The sequence below is a fragment of the Symsagittifera roscoffensis genome, chromosome 6 (assembly GCF_963678635.1).
Source record: "Symsagittifera roscoffensis chromosome 6, txSymRosc1.1, whole genome shotgun sequence".
NCBI lineage: Eukaryota > Metazoa > Xenacoelomorpha > Acoela > Convolutidae > Symsagittifera > Symsagittifera roscoffensis.
The window spans coordinates 35,315,271-35,337,432 of NC_087067.1; the positions used below are offsets into that span (position 1 = coordinate 35,315,271).

General features: G+C 34.5%; 1 protein-coding gene across 1 annotated transcript in view; it reads left to right on the forward strand.

Moving 5' to 3' along the window:
- The first annotated feature begins 12,221 nt into the window (after window positions 1–12,221).
- The window catches only part of LOC134848703 (uncharacterized), a 34,837-nt gene continuing 24,896 nt past the window's right edge, over window positions 12,222–22,162 (forward strand). Inside the window, exons 1-6 of the mRNA XM_063866218.1 lie at window positions 12,222–12,461; window positions 17,796–17,920; window positions 20,345–20,487; window positions 21,030–21,120; window positions 21,536–21,573; window positions 21,903–22,080. Of these exons, the coding sequence (XP_063722288.1) occupies window positions 12,347–12,461; window positions 17,796–17,920; window positions 20,345–20,487; window positions 21,030–21,120; window positions 21,536–21,573; window positions 21,903–22,080 (690 nt within the window). The 5' untranslated portion in view covers window positions 12,222–12,346. The remainder of the gene's footprint in view (window positions 12,462–17,795; window positions 17,921–20,344; window positions 20,488–21,029; window positions 21,121–21,535; window positions 21,574–21,902; window positions 22,081–22,162) is intronic.

Genomic DNA, 22,162 nt, shown 5'->3' on the forward strand with positions numbered 1-22,162 from the left:
GGATTTTTGAAAATACAATGCATTTACAAAGCTCTACATAGCAAGCTATGTTATCAAAAATTTGTAAGGAATTTTTCTACAATAAACTTTCAATTTTGTTTTACAAATTTTTTGTGAATTTCTTAAGAGTAAAAGCTATACGAGCTTACCAATTCCAATGCATCTTGCGCGCCAACAGCTTGAGAGTTTTATTATATACGCCTAAACCCAATTTACAACACGCACAGAGCTTTCTGACATGATTGATCAATTCTTTTTGTTTAATTGATGTCAAAATAAATTTCAACTTCTATAATTGTATAACAAAAAAATATCGAAAAAATTGAAGCTTTTTCGGAAGCTGTAAACTAAGAAGTGTGGATAACGGTAACATTTCACACATCATTTTTCTATTGTTTAGTTGCGTTTCTATTATAGTGTTTCAGTTTTCAAATTTTCAAGTTCTATAAGTCATTTTGCTCACTTTCAGTAACTTGACTTCACTTGTCTTCAAATTGTTGTGTTCATCCAAAGGGCAAAGTCATTGCTTGTCACGCTTGCATATCGGGCATTGAACGTCACGGTAAGCAAATTGATATGTGGCACTGCTCAAATCGGGCTAACAGCGGGCTTCATTTTGCAATTGCAAAATTAAAATGAAAAGTCGGGGTGGGGTTGGGTGGGGTCTCCTAAACCTAGTTCTAAAATCGTAGTAGAATTAAGGTGGCTGCTGTCGTCGTTGATGAATCGATTTCCATTTTCGGTAGTTGTCAGGGTAGTTGCCAAGGTGGCTGCTGCTGCTGTCCTCAAAAAGTCGATTCTTATTGTAGACAAATGTCTTGGTTGGTTGTACAGCTAAGATGGCTCCTGTCGGCTTGGAAAAAGTGCTTTGTGTTGAAGATCTCTTTTGAGCAGCTCGTTTCTAGCTTCCAGTACAACTAAGATGGCTACTGTCATTGTGGAAGAGTCAATTCTTGTTGTAGATTGTTGTCTTCATTATTTGTTGATTGGTCTAAGTAGAGTGATTAATTGCTCGTTGTTTCAAGAAATGTTGCAACCCTTTCTAATGTGGCTGAGTGCTGTTGTCGATGATAAGATTTTTTATCAAAATTTATAACTTTTTGAGTGATGCTCTCCCGACAAAGTTTGATGCAGGTTGGTTCCAGCTGGTCGTTACAGAGGTGAATAGCAGAGACTAATCTGTAAGTCAGGTCGTATATCTTCGTGGAGAGTAACTGCTGAAAGTATTAGAGGGTGTGATTCCCATTGTTTCTTTTGAGATGCGTTCAGTTTGGGCTGATGGATAAATGATCGGTCAAAACATCGATAATCTTTTCTGGTTTCTTTGATTTGATAAAGTCCATAATCTTCTACTTGGTTGGAGTGGCTAGAGTGCTGTTAAAGTCGGTGCTTTTGGGTGGATCAAAAATATATAGGCAAACAGGGGCAAATCATATTGCGGGAATTTTCATTATACCACATCCATTGCGTACTTTTTTTGTCTAACTTGATCGTCATGCGATGGGATCGGATATTTAATGCGTCTAAGAGGCCATAAATTTTGCGGCGTGAACTCTTCTATTATCCATACTGGTTTTTCATTGGCTATCGTTATGGATTCAGAAGTCCATTTTTGACGGGGAAGAAGCGTTTGCACGAATTCTTAGAAAAGGCGTTCCCATGAGAGCTGCCGGGCGAACTTCCTTTGTTTCGTTATAGTCGATGACGAGGTTGATAGCTCGGCTGGTATGCTGGCGAACATTTGTCCTAGAAGGAAGTGGTTTAGCGTAAGGAATTCAAAATCGTTGGGAGAAGAAGAAACTGTGGTGATTGGTCTGGCTTTCATAAAACTTCAAAGATTTTGCGCGTTTCCAAAAAGTTCATGAACAACTGTTGAGCCGATGGTTTCGGCGAGCTCTTTTTCGGCTGCTGTAAAAAAAACTGTCTCGTTATCGGAACCATGCGTACAAGGGGTTCCTCACTGAGCAAAGAAGCTGCAAAGCGCACTGAGGATGGCATCGGTCGAGAGGTCTTGACACATTTCGAGGTGCACGGCAGGTGAGAATGAGTCCGTTTCGTTTGTTGTAATCGTTGACTGTCTGAGAGGTCGAAAGGTCCAAAAACATTTTACCTCAATTGAATAGTGTTTGTACTTGAACCAATAGAAAGAGTAGTGTTCTTGGTTGCACAATGCGCAAACATTGCGGCTTTTCTGTTGGAATCCTTTGTTGTTTGTTGAAGGTTGATTATCCTTTCAATTTCATTGTCTGTCAGTGTTTTTTTGGTTTGGTTCAATCGAGTTTCGATGATTCTGTGAAATGTTCTTGATGTTAGACGACACATCTTTTTTCGCAGGCCAAGGCAAGATTCCGTAACCAGTCGTTATTCAGGGCAAGATTTGGCTGCTGTATATCGTTGCTCACAAGATACTGGGTCCACTCTAATCGTTCACTGCGATGGAGCTTGTTGACTGCAAACTGTACATAAATCGTCGTGTTGAGGTCAACTGCAAAATCAAGAGTCTGGAAGATTTCAACTAGGTTGCTAACGAAAAAACAAAAAACACCATGTGGGAGTCTTTTTGATGTGTCGATGGCGATCGAAAGCTTTGTAGTCGTCTGATGAAAATTTAACAATGTTGTCAGGTCGTCCAAACCTTCTCTGAAGTTCCTGTAGGGCTGTTGTATACATCACTATGTTGCAGGCAAGTCCATCGATTGATTGATTTGTTTTTCTAATGGACAAAGTCTGGAGGTTGGTCAGTTTTTCAGCATCAGAAGTCAATTGATTGTGCACTGTGGCCTGAAAAAGTCCAAATCACATGCTCCATTTCAATGGGTCATCGTCAAACTTTTTCATTCTGATCTTTTGTAACCGGGAAGTCTGGCTGAACGTCGCTGCTGATTGAGGCTGTTGATGATGTTGTTGATACTGATGATGATATGATAGTGAAACATACTTTGGTTGAATTGGGAATTGCGTCGACAAGGTGGTTGGGATTTTAAAACTGTTCTGTGGATTGATTGCTGTCGTCTGAAATTGTGTACCGTCTGCTGGTTGACGTTGCTGTGTAACGCTGAGGGCTGTTGTTGATGCAGAGCTGGCTGCTGCCGCAAAAGTTCTTGCTGGTTTGAAAACAGTGGATGTCGTCAAGGCTGTAGTTGGTCCGGAAGATGTTGCTGTAGATGCGGGCTTGCTAGTTGCTGAGTGATTGTCGGGACGGCTAGGCGTTCGATCATTTATCGGTGGCTGTCAAAATTGTTGTTTAGTTGATCTTCAATATATGTGACGGTTCCGATGATGTTGCTGGTTGTTGCAGTGGGATGGTCAACAAGATTTATTGTCACCTCTTCCAACTGCTGTTGTAAGGCTGTGGCGTCTACTTTCATTTGCTTGATGTTTATATCCGTATCTTTGTCGTTTGTTGCGTTTCAATTCATTGAAGGGCACTTTGTCAACTTGAGCAAGGCTTGCTTTTCCTGGTATATCAGTTGATATACTGGCTTGCTAAATCTTGTTGATGCTATACTTTAAACCTCAAAACCAGAGAGCAAGAAGAGAGTGTGAACTAATGAATTTTATTTGAATTCACGACATATTAGCAACAAATACCACAAATTGTAGTGAGATAAACATTAATAAGTTTCTCTGATACCTCGAACGAATAATGAATAAAACATTATTACATAAAAAGGATTTAAATTACATGAATCACGTTAGAGTTGCATAAAATTTTGCACAGAGGTCAAAATTATGAGTTTAAACCAAGTACCAAGGGAAACCTATCCTTTTTTGTTATATGTGGTTGCAAAACATTACACCCTGGCCGGGGAGGAAAACTGTAAAGCGTAGAGCAATGAGAGCCCTTTTTTGCTGTCGTTCCCTTTGTACGTCACTTAAATTAAGTGGATTACGGTAAGTATTTGGATTTGTTTAGTTGCGTTTCTATTATAGTGTTTCAGTTTTCAAGTTTTCAAGTTCTATAAGTCACTTTGTTACTTCAGTACCTTGACTTCAGTTGTCTTCAAATTGTTGTGTTCATCCAATGGGCAAAGTCCTTGCTTGTGAGGCTTGTATATCGGGTATTGGAAGTCACAGTAAACTAGTCGATATGTAGCACTGCTCAACTCGGGCTAACAGCCGGCCTCATTTTGCAGTTACAAAATTAAAACGAAAAGTCGGGTTGGGGTTGGGTGGGGTTCATAAACAAACCTTGCTCTCAAATCTTAGTAGAGTTAGGGTAGCTGCTGTCGTCGTTGATGAATCGATTCCCGTTTTTGGTATTTGTCGAGGTAGTTGCTAAAGTGGCTGCTGCTGCTGTCTTCAAAGAGTCGATTCTTATTGTAAACAATTGTCTTGGTTGGTTGTACACCTACGGTGGCTCCTGTCGGCTTCGAAAAAGTGCATTGTGTTGAAGATCGTTTTTGAGCTCGTTGCTAGCTTCCAGTACAACTAAGCTGTAGTAGATGGTTGTCTTCGTTATTTGTTGATTTGTCTATAGTAGAGTCATCGACTCAAGTAGAGTGATTAATTGCTCGTTGTTGCAAGAATTGTTGCAACCCTTTTGAATATGGCTGAGTGTTGTGGTCGATGTTACGATCTTCATCAAAATTTATCAGTTTTTGAGTGATGCTCTCCCGGCAAAGTCTGATGTAGGTTGGTTCCAGTTCGTCGTTGCAGAGGTAATTAGCAGAGATTAATCTGTAAGTCAGGTCTTATCCCTTACTGGAGAGTAACTGCAGAAAGTTTCAGAGAGTGTGATTCCCGTTTTTTCTTTTGAGATGCGTTCAATTCGGGCTGATGGATAATTGGTCGGTCAAAGTATCGATAAACTTTTCTGGTTTCTTTGATTTGATAAAATCCATAATCTTGTACTCGGTTGGAGTGGCTGGAGTGCTATCCCTGTCAGTTGGCGAGTAGTCGGTGCTGTTGGATGAAGCAAAAAAATTGGGGCAAAAAGGTGCAAGTCGTATTACGCCAAAAACACCGGACCAGTTGCTTTTTTATTTTCGTTTGAAAAGCAAAACATTTAAAAGGGTATAGTCCTTCAAAATTATAATGGCTAAAAAAAATGTTCAGCTCGAAGGCCGAAAAAGGCCATTTTTACTAAATAACTTTCAAACTTTTTGATTGAAACTCAAACACTTTGAGATTATGTTTTTTTTAACATTCTTTGGCTACATAATAGGCTATTTTAAGCAAGTTTTGTCGACAAAATTGTTCGTCTGAGGTGAATTCAATTTGAGAGAAACTCTTTTTAAGTTTCAAGTCTTATGCTTTCAGTACGGATAATATAAATCAGCACAGTGTATTGTATCTAAGAGAATTCTTGAAACACCAAAATATTTTTTTGCCTTTCGAGTTTTTTTGTTGAAAATGCATTTTATATAACTGCAATCTGAATTTGCTTGCGTGACTTAATTTGTTTTAAAAAACTATTTATCAGTAATTATCTTGAATTTTTTGTGTTGCGATTCTCTGAATTGCATTTTGCCGAAATGTTCAATTTATAAGTTTTTAAATGGGCAACCCAAGAAGATTAAGGAGAGTTTGAAGCTCTGTTCTTTTTCTTCGACTCTTTCTGAAAAATTGTTTCAATTTTCCTTAGCTAGTTAATTAAAACACGGTATTTTTATTTGGTTCGAACAATTAGAAGAACGGTTTTTGATGTATGATGAAGCACTGTGTGCTGATGCCAATATTACTCAATTGGAGATTTTTGAAAACATCGTATCATAATATACGTCGGTTTTTTTCGGTGACGTCTGGCAAAAAAGTTGATCATACTACAATAATAATGGAGTATTTTGCTTCAAGAATCCAAAAATACGGACGATTTGGGAACAAGGAAAAAATATATATTTACAAGTTTTCTTTTCGGTGGTAAATCTTGTTAAAAAAGTTTTTCAGCTGTCAAAGATAAATCTTATTACAAAAGTCTTTCGCTAAACACCATCAACCCCCTTACAATTCAGTCCTTCATTTTAGAAGATGCTGAAATTTTTATAATTACTTTTTTGCAGAGGTATCTTTTTCTGAAATGTAAGTCACTAACGAAATGCTTCGATTTGATACCATTTTGTTACAACCTACAAAAAAATTGCAAGTAAATTCCGAAAAGTCTCTCTTAGCCATAGTTCAGATTCCAGAATACAAAAGTGAACGGCGCAGTCGTGCTTGTACTGAAAGAATAAAACATTAAATAAATCTGTGTTGGCAACTCAGAAATTTTTGTTCATTAATTTGTTAGAGGGATCAAACAGAGACTTTTGTTGAGTCTATTTGGTTGAGCGTGGCAAAAAAGTAAAACATTTAGTATTTTTAAGTTAAATACCAATAATGCAATGGTTTTATGATTTTTAAATGGTGGATCAGTAAAATCAAAAACAATAAAAAAATTTATTGAAGCATCTTCAAATCCGAAAAAAGTTGCCTGTTCATGTGCAAGTAGCACAAAAAGCTCCGACAACAACAATTTTTTTTTCAAATTGTGTCTTTTGTTGTCAGTGGAGTGACGCGAGGGTCTGAACAAAAGTCTACAACTTAGAATATTTGATTGTCATATTAAGTTCAAAAAATGAACATATTCAAATACGGGCGTATTCAAAAAGAACGTCAAAAGTGAACAGAAAAACAATCAGAATAAAACATCTTGAAAAATGGTCCAAAATTTTTCATGTTTTTTTTTGCAGAAACATTTTTCGACTTTTTCTTATAACTTTTTTTTTCCAAGAAGGCACTTAAACACAACAAAATTGATCATTTGGGCAGTAAAAACATCTAGATTTTTCAAGTTGTATTTTTTCCCCTCTTATAAACATGCTAGCTCTTTTGAATTCTATCAAAGTTAGACTTAAATTCAATAAAATCATACCGATTTTCCTGGACACTGTCGTTCTATCATGAATGAAACAAGCCTTCTAATGCTACATCACTGAACCCTTTCTGATGATCATCTGTTGTACTTAATTTGCGTGGAAATAAAAACAAAAAAAAATAAACTCAAATAAAGTCGCCACTCCCATTTTCACAGGTCGGAACAACTGACCATACTTCGGAACAACTGACCATACTTGTGGTACCTATGGTAGCTTCCTCTGTTTTCTCATTATGAAATTCATGTAAAAATGAGAAATGAAGTTAAATCAGTAGCTCTGCATCGCAGCGCGTTCCTACAATTGTGGCCAATGCCAAAAAACGGATCAAAAAAATTTGATGAAATCGTTTTTAGTAAAATCACAGGGCTTTTCTTACCTGACTTATGTCATTATAAATCAGTCTGAAAAGTCATATAATCATTGCCGAATCGCTTTTTTTCCTTCCTAAAACTTCAAAACATTTTTTGCTTACAATTGTGGTACCTGTCTGTGATATCATGATTACTTGAGAAAGGATAAAAATTTGAAAATATTTTTTTTAAATTGAAAATCTGGAATCACGAAGATTTTATAAATGGATTTCGCCGACAGAAACTCAAAATCAGAATAACATTATTTGTCCTTCATAATGAAAGTCTTGATATGAGTTGAAAAAATTCATCAAACAGAATCGGTTGAACCAAATGCATAAAACTGATTGAAAGTAATTTAATGAAAACTTTGAAAAACTCAGATGGATATATATCAGGTACAAATCTGTTTATTAAATCACGTTATTTATCGGACAAAACGTGCACTTCATTCATGTGCTGACAAGCTCCAAACTTTTGAAAAAGTAAACTACGATTTCACAGGATTACTGGGCTACTGCTACTATAGTGCACATTAAAAGGTGTATCAGTACACTTGACATGGAACAAATTCACAGTTCTTGGCTTTTTAGGTACAATTTTGGTCTACAGGTACTGTACCGACTGCAATGGTCTTAGGCTCAAGTTTGGTCAAGACTTGTTTTTTTAAATGAAAATACTTCGTTTTGAAAAAAAAATTATGTTGTCGTCATAATTGACGAATCTCAGAATTTGCTTGAGCTTTCAGCAATTTTTTTTAGTTGCATGTGTTGCCTGCTTGTTTTTGTAATTTGTGAGTTTACCATCCCTGAGTTTTCATGTTGTCCTCTTTTTTCTCAAAAGCTTTGTTCGGCCTTAATGGTGTTGCCTTATTTTTTACTTGTTCTAAATGACCATTTGAAAGAAAAAATAAATGTTACACATCGCCTTCGAAAGCACAACAAAAAACTTATAACTTTAGAATTTTTTATGTCACACTTTCTTCAGGACATTAGTTTTATTTGGGTCCAATGGCAGGTTATCCAAGTTTCGTTGGCATGATTGTTTAAATTTTTGATGATTATAATTTTCCAACCAACGTAATAGTAGTATTTTTAATGGCGTTGCTCTCGTTGTTGTTCGGTTTTTTCATCTGCGTTTTTGAAGAGCTATGTATATATGGTATCACAAGTGGTTCAAATCACGGCTTTGCCTTTTAGTAATTTTTACTAAAACTGTGTACTTAAAAAAGTTCTATTGATGAAAAATCCAATTATTTGGTCTTCGTAACATTTTTTGCTTACAATTGTGGTACCTGTCTGTGATATCATGATTACTTGAGAAAGGATAAAAATTTGAAAATATTTTTTTTAAATTGAAAATCTGGAATCACGAAGATTTTATAAATGGATTTCGCCGACAGAAACTCAAAATCAGAATAACATTATTTGTCCTTCATAATGAAAGTCTTGATATGAGTTGAAAAAATTCATCAAACAGAATCGGTTGAACCAAATGCATAAAACTGATTGAAAGTAATTTAATGAAAACTTTGAAAAACTCAGATGGATATATATCAGGTACAAATCTGTTTATTAAATCACGTTATTTATCGGACAAAACGTGCACTTCATTCATGTGCTGACAAGCTCCAAACTTTTGAAAAAGTAAACTACGATTTCACAGGATTACTGGGCTACTGCTACTATAGTGCACATTAAAAGGTGTATCAGTACACTTGACATGGAACAAATTCACAGTTCTTGGCTTTTTAGGTACAATTTTGGTCTACAGGTACTGTACCGACTGCAATGGTCTTAGGCTCAAGTTTGGTCAAGACTTGTTTTTTTAAATGAAAATACTTCGTTTTGAAAAAAAAATTATGTTGTCGTCATAATTGACGAATCTCAGAATTTGCTTGAGCTTTCAGCAATTTTTTTTAGTTGCATGTGTTGCCTGCTTGTTTTTGTAATTTGTGAGTTTACCATCCCTGAGTTTTCATGTTGTCCTCTTTTTTCTCAAAAGCTTTGTTCGGCCTTAATGGTGTTGCCTTATTTTTTACTTGTTCTAAATGACCATTTGAAAGAAAAAATAAATGTTACACATCGCCTTCGAAAGCACAACAAAAAACTTAAAACTTTAGAATTTTTTATGTCACACTTTCTTCAGGACATTAGTTTTATTTGGGTCCAATGGCAGGTTATCCAAGTTTCGTTGGCATGATTGTTTAAATTTTTGATGATTATAATTTTCCAACCAACGTAATAGTAGTATTTTTAATGGCGTTGCTCTCGTTGTTGTTCGGTTTTTTCATCTGCGTTTTTGAAGAACTATGTATATATGGTATCACAAGTGGTTCAAATCACGGCTTTGCCTTTTAATAACTTTTACTAAAACTGTGTACTTAAAAAAGTTCTATTGATGAAAAATCCAATTATTTGGTCTTCGTACTAAGATGAGAATTTTTTTTTCATTTCCTCTGAAAACAATTAAGCTTTAAGAAACTGCAGCATGCGTGGCGATTACTTTTCCTCTTACTATATTTTGAAATAAACTGCCATTTAGTTAAAACAAAACTGGCCAATACCAGAACAGTTTTTTTATAAAAATAATAATTTGATCATCGGTAACTTTCTTAGCACTGAAAATTTTCAAAGATGAAAAATCTGTTATTTTCTATTAAAATCAACACAAAACTTACCTTAAAAAATAGGTTCGCTTGAACTTCTTACTGGGATAAATTAGCTTGTTATTTTGTGACGTTTCTTACAATTTTACGAGCAAAAATTAAGCCATTTACATTTTTTGGTTTCAGCGTGTTTGATTAGTTCAGCTTTAAGTATTTATTAGTCTGCGAATTTTTTTGCCGACCCCCTGCGCGAATATATAAAGGCGTTTATTAATTGTTTTTCTTTACTTTTCGGCTCTAATCATCTGGAGCTTCTGAAAAAGATTTTTAAAAACTGCCGAATGAAGATGAAGGGGAGCTTGCATATTAGCTTTACTTGGATGCTGTTTACAAGTTTTCCACATAAAGTCTAACAATCGAAATCTTCAGCCTTCAATTCAAGATTTCAACTAACCAATTTAGTATTAATTCTAGCAAAAATTCTAGCTTCTTCTGAATGTTGATAATAAATTCAAATTTTTTGGCTCCTCGGACAAACTTGGCTTAGAGGTAACAACCTGCGAATGCAAAACTATAGGCTTCAATTCTTTTACGGACTATTTTTCAACCTGAAGATATTCGTTTTCTTATTGAAAAAGTTTTCGGCGTTTCGTTTGTCTGATTTCGCTTTGTCGACGTCTTTGCCACTCGCTAACTAATTCTGGAAAAAATATGACGAGGTTGATATTATTCAAACTAAACATCATTTGAGACAAAATAAAGAAAATTCTAACGTTTGAAAAGGTAATAACCGCAACTTAAACTAAAATGTTTGGAGACAAATTAGTAAAAATATATGCTTTTTAAAAGGTTTTTTAAAAAAATTTGTAATCTGAAAAAGTTCGACTTAGCGATTTTTGATTCAACTTTGAATGTTAGTTTGTCAACTTAAAATTGTGTAGTATTGCAAGTAGTGCGAAGCTTTGCTTCTCGTCTGTGTAATAGTTGAAATCAAAATTGCTCAACTGAAGATTAAAAACTTAATATCTTTCTCCTGTTACTATTTTACAAATGACTCTAATTAAGTTAATCACAAAATGATTATCAAAAATATTACTGGAAAACTATACTGTTTACCTCATCATCAATTTTTAATTGCTGGTCCTAATAAACAAAAAACTCAAATTTGAAAGTCACCTTTCGTTCTTCGAAAGCCAGAATCTAAAGCTACATTCATAAAACCTGTCCTCGTTTGATTTCGCTTGAAACTCTTATCTGGAGAAACTCGGTTCCTACTTTGTGGTTTTTATATTGATTTATGAGCAACGGTTAAACCAATAACTTTTTGCGTTTCCATTAATTTACAATATTTAGGATATATATTTCACAAGCTGCAAAAATTTCTTCCTTTCCGCAAATAAAAACTTAATTTTTTACTCAGTGATTGCAGCTTTGCAAATGAAAAAAAAAAACATTTCTTACGCTTCCGAAACAATCAAAAGGTTTGCATGTTATTCTCGCTGTAAATATTTTCTCCATTCTTTCGTTAATTTACAAAAATCTGCTAAGGTACAAGTGAAGTGAATCTTGCATATCTGCGTTGTTTGATAAAATAAAGTAAAGTTTGAAACAAGACTGCTCGTATCAGCGCTGAGCCCTGAATGTTCCGACAGCCTTTTAAGGTCTCTGGAGTAGTAATAACATGAAAAATTGAGTGTAATAAAAATATATTTTTTTGTGATTTGTTTTTGTTTTGTGAAACTCTTTCCCCCACACGCCATATAAAGTACAAAATTATAGATTTCGCTCCTAGTAAAAAAATCAATCATGGCACATAAGCTTCTTTCAACCAAATTGGAGTGATTTCTAAGACGGAACAGATCTCCGCTAACGCATTATTAGCGCGAATTATATCGACCGTTAATTGTCCTAAATTGGCCCAAATGGCAATCTTTAAACCCCCATAATTTCATAAAAAATGATCACAGGTAAAATGTCTTGTCAAAGTTAAGCTCAAGACAACAATAAATTTTGAATAATATAAAAAATTCCGTCAAAAATGGCTAGCTGAAAAGTAGAAAATTGTCTGAAGAAAAAAAACCATCCCGAGCACAAATATTCCGTTACCTTCGTTACAAAAGCCGAATCAATAAAGCAATAGAATCATTACTTCCATTTCCATTGGAATAAAAACTCAAAATAACCTTTTAAAAAATTTCTTTACATGTTGTGACACTCAAAAACTTCTATCTTGAGTTATTGTGTGAAAATTTAGAATGTTACCATGCAATATATCGAGTTTTTTATGAATCATCAAGCTATTTGTTCTTCGTATTAAAATAAGTAGCCTGAACTTAGAAACGGTAAATAATTATTGTGATAGAAATTCATTTTCAGAAATCGTGATTTACTATTTTGCTAGCATTTCAGATGGTTAAACTCTGGTTTGAGCGGTAAACAAAACATTTGATTGTCAACATCAAAAATACGAATCTCAGTAAATAACTTGCATTAACTTTGATCAAAAACCTCGATTGAAGTTTTCTTTTAACATGTCTCACAAAATACTAGAGCCACATAATGGATCCACTGGAACAAGGACTACAAAATACGGCCGTGTGGAACCGCAACAACCCTATCTTCCTAATTACGATGACGCTATAAGAGGTCTGAAAGTTTTTTTTTCGAGTGTTTCTTAGATGCCCAAAACTTCAGTACTATAGTTTGAACATTGCAAAAAATGGAGTACATTGGCAAAAGCGACCCAGGCTTTAATAATTAATCAAGCCATCTCCTTGAGCCTGTTGAGTTTTCTTTGAGGCACGGGTGAAAGACGGTTGAAAAGCGTACAGTCCGCTAAGTAGCAATTTCTTCTCCGCTGACGCAATGATCTGGTCGGAACAATCGCTTAAATTGATTATTTAACTTCGAAATCAGCGCTTGCTTTCAATCGAACAAAATGTGTTCGGGCCTGTTCTGCAGCTCAACTTTGTTACTATTTTCTGCCAAATCCATTTTTAGTTCAGCAACCAGAACATATGATCTGTGGAAATGTATATTAAGGTTACTCGGTACAGGCAAAAATGGGAGAATTAAAAAAAAAACTAATAGAGATCAAAACTTTTTGTTCAAACTGACCGGTTGATGCTTTAATAGATACAAACCCACAGCATAAGTGAAAACTGTAACAATCAAACACTTTAATATGAGTTTCTTCAGCAGTGTTTATTATAAACTAGGACTATGATTTGAATGGAATTAAATTTCCTTTTTGATAACGTTTTAATTGGGTAAGACTCCTCCACTATTTGTTTTGTAGTATTTCTAACTTTTGCTTTATATTTCTTTTTTCTTCTTCTTGAATTTAAAATCGGAGACTGTTGGTTTACTTGTTTGGGTATCTCCAAGTTTTTGGGTATGCCCCAATGCCTAATGTCAAGTGCGCTAAATTTCGAGTATCTTAAAAGTAACTGTATTTTTTGAACTTTCAAGCTTTTTCGTGGATAAGTTGTTTTCATATCGTATCGGCTTTTTTTGCTAATGATATTAAGTATCGGATATCCGTCCGGTCTTGATTTTAAAAAGATGAAATCATGCTCCAGTTAGTCTTCGTCTGTCCTAATTAGGGAAATTTGATACTGATAAAATGAATTTAGAGTCCATGCAAAAAACTTCAAAATTGATTATTCAGCTAATTCAGCTTCACTGTGATTTATTTGCTCTACTGAGTAGTGATCCTCGAAAACTCATCGTATCAGTCTTATCGAGATACTTGATATTTTAAGTTCATCAAAATTCAACTTTTTTGAATTTCTGCTGATGATTAACTGCTGATTGGATGCAGCCAAACTCCCCGTTGTGTCCTGGGAATTTAAATTAGACTAGTAGAGTTTTCTTTGCGCTAACATCTTGGTTGATTTTGAAACATTGCACTTATTATTAAAAAGACTAAGTCGTAAGCTTCGTCTAGTAAATTTTATTTGCTTTTATTGGAATGACACTGGAGTTTGAAATTGAAATATCATTGAAAAGAACAAAAAACCTTGATTGTCGAGGACAGACTATCCAATAAAAACAGCAAGTCGTGATTGTAGAAGAAAACTTTTTCTGTGAGTGATCACTTCATTAAATTTTAAGCAAGTAAAATTTGCTGGAGGAAGCGTACGACTTGGTCTTTTTATTAGTCTGTGCAATGTATCCAAAAACAGCCAGTCAGATTCCAGAGAGAGCCGATATCTTTCAAAAATCCTACTTGTCTCTCTAAATTGAATGACAACCTGTAGGATTATTTTCGACCCTTGGTATAGGGTTTATTTTCTACAATATCGAGCAAATTATGGTTTTCTTTTGCTCCAACTGTTTTATTAATGAAAAGTTATAAAGATAGAAAAGTCACAAAAATAAACTTTTACATTTGCAAGTTTTCTCACCAACAATTTGTTTCTGTTAGGGTGTAAGGTCAAGCACAAATGATCATTCTTATCTTTCACTCAACACTCAAGTAAATCTTAATGATTGCTCCGACCATGTGAAAAATACGGAGGATTTTTGGTATAGGGTGTCTTAGTTTTTTTCCACGCAAAATAAAGTGTCACGAGCAATCATCGGATTAAGTCTAACAAACTATCATATTAAAGCCCTTTCAGTTGTGATTCGAACGACATTATAACCATTTCAAAAAATCTCTATCTCGAGAAAAGTTTCGATCTAATAAGGTGAACATGCAGGCTTACAATAGCTTATTTATGTTTACTTTAAGCCGTAAAAACTTAACTTCAGTCTGGTAAAGTTAGTTTTTGGAGTTGTTCAGCGGCATTATTGGAATCAAAAAATTCTGTAAAAAGTTATCAATTTTTTTTTTGAAATTTGAGAAATTTTTTTTTGATTCTTTTTTCGTTTTCAGTCAATTTTCTACAAAAATATTTTTCAACTGGCCTATTTTACAATGATTATAGAATATGCTCAGGGTACTTTTTTTTTGCTCTGATCATTTAATCACACCGAGCAGAAGAATTGACATGAATTTCAAAAAAAAAGTTTTTTTTTCCTCCGAAAATGTTTCTTAAGACTACAATCGTTCTGTGCTACTTCTGTGCTAAGATTCTGTGCTACTTGCACGGTAACCGGCAACTTTGGTTGAACTTTGTCCTTACACAGACATCATTGAATCTAAAAATTGCCAAGCCAGTCTGCCAATCTGTTTTTGTTTCAAGATAAATGATTAAAGCGTGGCTTCTTCAATGATTTCAGTTTCTTCAAAAAAAAACCTGCGCCATGCATAAATGCGTAAGAATGTTAAGTTTTTAATCATTTAGGTTAATAGTCCTTGAAGGAGTTTTATACTTATCAAACCCATCATACAAACTTCGTTTCAAAAATATACAAAAAATGTTAAATTTTTGCGAAAAAAAACGAGCATGCAGCTAGAAAACAATTTCGTCTATCAGTATTTCTAGAGCAGATGTATTCCACCAGTCAGGCAAACTTCATTATTTATGTTATAAACACTATCTTCTTTGTTCCATTTTAAAAATTGATTGGGTTCAATTTTACAAAGCATAATTGCGTAGTTGTCTCCAATTGAAAAGACAAACATGCTGTTTTTCAAGATTTTCAGTTTAGCGAAAAATTTCTTTGTCATTTTTTCCCTTTTGTTTTACCTTTACGTTCCTGCATGGCCAGAAATTACAAAAACTATTCTTTCAGAAAAAGTGTTTCAACAAAAATCGTTTTTATTTCTTCTTGTTTTTACAATCGGAGGCTGTTGATTCATTTGTTTGGGTTTTTCCAAGTTTTGGAATTAATTTTTGGGAAAAATTGAAGCTCGTGCTTCCTTGCTCCTGATTCAGTCGTTCTTGCTGTTGGCTATCTCTATTTGAGGAAGTCTGTTGCAGAAGTTGTTGCTACTGCTGTAATGCACCTTGCTGAAAGGCTTTTTTTGCATATTTAATTATCCTCAACTGCTTCCCAATGCCAAATGTCAACTGCGCTTCAATTTCGAGTATCTTAAAAATAATCGTACTTTTTGAACTTTCAAGTTTCTTTCTTGAGAAAATGCTTACACAACATATCGGCTTTAGTTTTTAATGATATGGAGTATCAGATGTTGTCTGGTCTTGATTTTAGTTTGCCACATTTACTATTAGCTTCTGATACAGATTGTGATTTGAACCTTTTTACTCCTCACATTTCTCAAAATTTTGGAATATGTCCTTTTAGGATCCTGTACTTTGCGAGTTGAAATCATGCTCCAGCAAACTTCATATTTGATTTAATAAACACCACCCACTTTGTTTCAATAAACAAATTCACTTGATTGAGTGAATTCGGATTTACAAAGCATACATGCGTAGTTGTTTCTAATTGTTAAGACAAACATGCTGTTTTTCAAGGTTTTTAGCTTAGCGAACAGTTTCCTTGTCATTTTTTCATTTTTTTTTCTTTTCAAGTTCTTCCTTTGGCAGACAATACAAAAGTTGTTCGTTCAGAAAAATTTTCGCTAAATTTTTTTTTGTTTTTTTTTTTTCAAAAACGGACTGAAAACTAACTTTTGCTAATTTTATGAGGTAAAAAGTAAATTGAATTGCGTCTGAAATAAAATTTGAAAATTTGCACAGAAAAATTGTGTTCTTATATGCAATCTATGCAGATACAGATTTGTTTTCTGTAAAAACTAACCTTGAAAACCTACTCGACAATACACAGAAAAAGGTGCTAATCAAGAAGTCAGTACTTTGTTCTTTTGGAGCTATTTTAGTTGTTAAAATATCTAGCAAATGAGATAATGAGAAGAAAAGCAACCCAAATGTCATTGAACTAGTTTTTGGAACGTTTGTCTCAAGTAGTTCAGTCAAATGTTTTTTTCAAATACATTGATCGAGATTGAAAATGAGTCACTTCAATCCGAGATTTTAAAATTGTGCAACAACTACCGTTTTCTGAATTATTGAAAATGTGAGTCTATAAACTAAGTCTAAAAACTGCCTATAGCAAACCAAGAAGAAACACTCAGATCATATGGTAACAAGGCTGACAATTGCTGTTAAATGCTATGAACTGCTGATAATTGCCATCAACTTACTAAAACTGGTGTGCTAGTAGCACCAGATTTAGAAAACTTAACTCAGTCATTAATCGGTGCCAAAGCTGCTCACTTTTTTTGGGAACTACAAATTTATTTATTTTCGCTTTGCTGCAAAACAATCTGAATTTTCATTTTTCGCTTGCAATAAGTAGTTTACTAGGTTGTCTCTGATTTTTCATTGCTGAAAGCGGTAGTTACTGAACAAAACAAAAATGTTTACAAGCTGCAGTAACAGATATGCTTTTTCTGTTGACAAAATTGACGAAATATACTATAGTCACTAATTGACAACAACCAGGGTTCAATTTTCGATTTTCAATCGAAGTGGACGAATCAGGTGTCATTTTGCGACCAAAATGTATCACAAGGTCTAGGGTCAAAAGATGAATTCGAATAGGGTGGAAAAAAAGTCAAAATGGGTCCGAAGATAAATTCGAACGCGATTGAAACATCAAGTCGAACTGGGTCAAAACATGCAGCCGAACTGGGTCGAAGCATATAGCCGAACTGGGAATCTATATAATAATTCGGGATCTAATTTGGGAAAACTGAATCAAAGGTTTTTATTGAAAAATGCTAAATAAAAATCAATGCCAATTCAAAACTAAAAATCGATCACGTTTGTTTTGTGATTTGTGTCTTTATTATCTACGATAGCGGATTTTGCCTTCTTTTCAACGAAAGAAATGAACTGAACTTGAAAACAAATCAAACCATGAGCGTGAACATTTTAAATACTATTTTTAGACAAAAAAATCATGTCAACTTATATAATTATCTTCATTACGTTCATTGAAGCTTAAAGCATCATTTTACTAATCTGTAAAAAGATAATCCGCACTGATATTTGGTTACTAGCCAATCTATCAACCACTCAGCTGGTATTTCACTAAAATTCTGATGCAATTAATTTTCAGGTGGTGCTAGAGCCACTCGTGAGGAGAATATAGAGGCAGCTCACCACATTAACCGCCCTGCAGACTCCCAGTGCGAAATATCAAAGTGCTTAGATGTCTCACTCAGACATGGTTTTATAAGCAAGGTAAGCCCTCTGTCATTTTCCGTAGAAGAGCTCAGGTGATAATTTTATAAATGAAAACAATGTTGCAAAACAGTCTTTTTTATATGATCAAACCAATCATCAAACCAATGATGAAAACTTCATAAGAGTCTTTTGAATATGCAACAAGAACAGTCTTTCCGAAAGAGGATTTAATCTATTTGAAACATTCTCTAATATCTTTAAATTAGTTGATCATGCTTTCGACTTTTGATTATATATATATACAATTCGAAAATTCAGATCCGAATCAATTAAAAATTTCTGCAATTGCATCAAGAACTTAGAACGCGTTTGACAACACATCAGTGGTAACTTATTATGGCCTCTAGCGTTGAGATATGCGTTTTCAAGAATTAAAAAAAGGTGTTTTCTGTCATTTTCGAAGAAATTTGAAGAAGGCTCCTTGCAATCTTGAAGACACAAATAGTAATACTACATAGCTTAACATAACACGTAAGTTACCTGCTTAATAGTGTTTCGAGGAAATTTTGTTTAAAAAAACTCTGTTATTTTCTGAGCTAGTGTATTTATGAACAAAAATGTAAACTAGTTTTTTTGGCAGTAGTTTAGTTCATTTCTCACAGAATGTAACCTTGAATTCAGTTTTGTATCAGCACTATCTTACTCTGATGTTTTTTTAACAGAAACACTGCAAAAAAAAACATATTTCAAAGAACCAAGCTTTATGACACGCTTATTTTATCAGTTTAACCGAAAGTGAAATTTTTGTTTGGGCTTTTTTAAAATATTTTGCGCCGATGCAACGCCAGAGTGAAATCTTCACCGTCAGAGGAGCAGGAAAAATCCTCTCTTAATATTGTTTCTTTTTCTAGACTATCAAATGTAGTGTCTTTTTGGCTTAAAACTCGCCACTCAACTACTAAAGAACCAAAATCATTAAAGAATTGTCGTAGGCTTTGAAGTTTTTGACTGCTGGAGCCTTGAAATCTAAAGTTTTTAAAACGATCCTCTCAAAGTATTTTCCACCACTCTTGAATAGTACAAAAAACATCCAAAAAGTGAGATGTACTCTAATACTACAATGAAATGGAATGAATGAGCCTAAACAAGAAAAATCTTTTAGTTCCCTTTTTGTTCCGCCTTTCGTACTTTTTTTTATTTTTAAGCGAACTATTTATCATTCAAAATGTATTGCTGTCCTGAGCTTAAACTTGAAAAAATACTTTACCTGTGGTTCAGTAAATTTTTCGTAAAGTTATGGGTGTTCAACGATTGCCATTTTGCGCAGATTAATTGAAAACTGGCCTTGTTGGCTTAATGGTGTTCTCACAAACGATTCTAATTTGTATTTATAAATTTTTATAAATAACTTGGTAACTAGAAATCGTTTGGAAACAATTTATTATGATTATTATTATTATTATTATTATTATTATGATTATTATTATTATTATTATTATAATTCAGTCTTAGAAATCGTTCCAAATTGGTTGAAGGAAGCTTATATGTCATAATTGATTTGTTACTACGAGCGTAATTTATCCCTTTCTACTTTATATGGAGTTTAGGTTGATAGTTTTCACAAAAAAACTCAATTTGGAACAAAAAACAGTTTTTTTATTGCATTTAATTTTTTTCCTGTGATTACTGCTCCATAGATTTTAGAAAGCAGTCGGAACTTTCAGGGCTCTAATTTTGCTAAAGATAGAGGCTAAATGCCTGACAAATTGGCTCAAATCCGTGATACATCGGGATTCAGTTGCAGTAAAAATCAAGCTCACCCGCAAAGAGGATCCATGGATAATAACCGATGCTTGGTCTGTCAGCATAAAATTCTAAAATAAATCGATTAAAATGGATCAATAAGCGATTATAAAACAAACAAAGTAGAAAACAAAATAATCCATTTTTATCTAACTAAATGGATTATATTGGATTATAATAAATTTTTATTAGTAAGAGCCTAGATTTTCTTAAGCCTGGAAAACCAAATATTCAAAACTTGAATGTTGCAATTGCTAACTTGGGTTTTATTTTTGGCTACAGTAAAAAACTGTGTTATTTTCTAGTTGTATTTCTCTATTTGTCTCCCCTCCCCCTAAATACTTAATACTAACTCCCACCATTCTTACTTTCTTCACTTACCGCCACCTCCCTGCAAATTTGCAGAAAATTGGAAGAAAGATGAGGACTGTTATCCGGTATAATCCTTTATAATGGAATTTAAATTGATTATAATCGATTTTTTTTCTCTGGAAATAATAGATTATAATCAACTGAGTGGTCCGAAAGTGTAATTATAAATTATTTTAAAGCCAATATTTTGATCACAAAAATCGATTTTAATAGATTTTTATCCTTGAATTCTCACTGCGGGTATTGTATGAACTTTTTTGACAAAATTGGTCAGTTTCTTTTTAACAAATTAATCAGTTTCTATAGGTGTACGGAATCCTGAGCTTCCAACTGCTGGTGACTTTTGGAATCGTGTCTGTATTTGTATTTGTAAAGCCAGTGAAAGACTTCATCAATAGTGATCCTGAGGCGAACCCTAATAGACGCTATTTCATGCTGGGCATCGCATGGTGAGATACTAAACAGTACTAAATTTTTTTGTACTCACCGCCGGATTTAGGGGGGGGGGGGCTGCTTGGACGTTTTTTTTTTCCTCAAGGATTCGACCCCCTGCCGACCTAAAGGTCCCCCTTTGTACTTTTTTGAGATATCCCTTTTTGGCTGACCGATCCTAAAGTTGTTCTAAAAGCGCCTATTATACTAATTTTGAGGAGGAGCGCGCGCCAAAAAAATGCAATTTTTCGGTCAAAGTTTTTCAAACAGTGCCTAAAAATGCCTTTTTGTTCCTGTTTGTTTTTTTTTCAAAAAATTGCCTGCGGCGCAAAAAATTTGGTCGCAATGGGTTCTTCATCGTGATTTAGGAGAGCTCAGCAAATCAATTTGGTCGTACAAAAAAAACCGACAAAATTTTTTTCAACATTTTTTTTGAAAATCCCCTCCCCCTCGAGAAAATCCTAGACCCGCCCCTGCTAATACTGCACAATTTTTTTTGTCGGGGCATTCTCTTTTGAATGCAAGTATGTGTCTATCGCAGTTTTTCTCTTTTTTTTAGTGCGGTGTTCTTGGCGGTGGTAGTTGTGATCTATTTCTGCAAAACTGCGAGACGAAGGGTCCCCTACAACTACATATTCCTTGCCATACTCGTACGCATTGCTATAACTTTCATCAACAGCCAACATAATTTTTATTATTTTTTTAAGTCAAACAAAACTAATACTCAAAAAATATCGCGCTTTTTTTGAGAGAGGAGACAAACTGTCATAGAAAACAGCGATAATTATTTTTATATAGACTTAGTCACGGTCTAGGACCGTGACTAAGTCTATATTTTTGCGATTAAATTTTGGCATGTCCACACTTTTGCGACCCAGAAAAATTCGTCGCTACTTTTGCGATTGAGGCGATATGGCGCAACCAGACTCTCGCGACCAAGCATTAGATTCAAACACGCTGCCCGTCTATGTAATTTGGGGCTGGATCTAGATGCGGCGCGTCTTTCATCTAGGACCCCGATCCGACAAGTTATCTTATACGAGGTAAGACTTTGGATTATTTCAGTCCATTGCTAGTGGATGCATGGTGGGCGTGGTTGCCAGGCATGAAAGCACAATAAAACACAAACTGTTTCGTGGTATCAAAGTTTGGAAACAAATGAAAGTTCAAAGCATTCTGTGATTCAAGTATTTTCGACAACTCGTACAAAACTGAATTTTACCTCACTTGCATGAAAGTTTTATGCGAGGAAAATTTATTCACGTGAGTCGTTCACAAGATCCAAATCTTGCACAAGGAGTTTTAACCTGATTTCAAACTCAATTTGCAAATCATTTGCTCAGCAAAAATTCAAGTGTCATCATAAAGCTGATATCTCTATATTTTTTGTGAAACAAAGAAGAAAATCTTTAAGTTTTAAATGTTTGTGCAGCATAGTGGGGGAGGTGGTGGTGGCTGAGGCCACGGCCTGTCTAGTTGTCATCTGTTTCTGCATGACCCTCTTCGGCTGCCAGACCAAGATAGCACTGGGCCCTGTCTTCATCGTCGTCTTCTCACTTTGCATGGCCATACTCAGTCTGGCCATCATGTCCATTTGGACATACAACAATGTGAGCACTATACAAAGAATACACAAAAATCTGATTCTTTTTGAAGCCTTAATTTCATTATTTTGTATGAAAACTTGTTAAA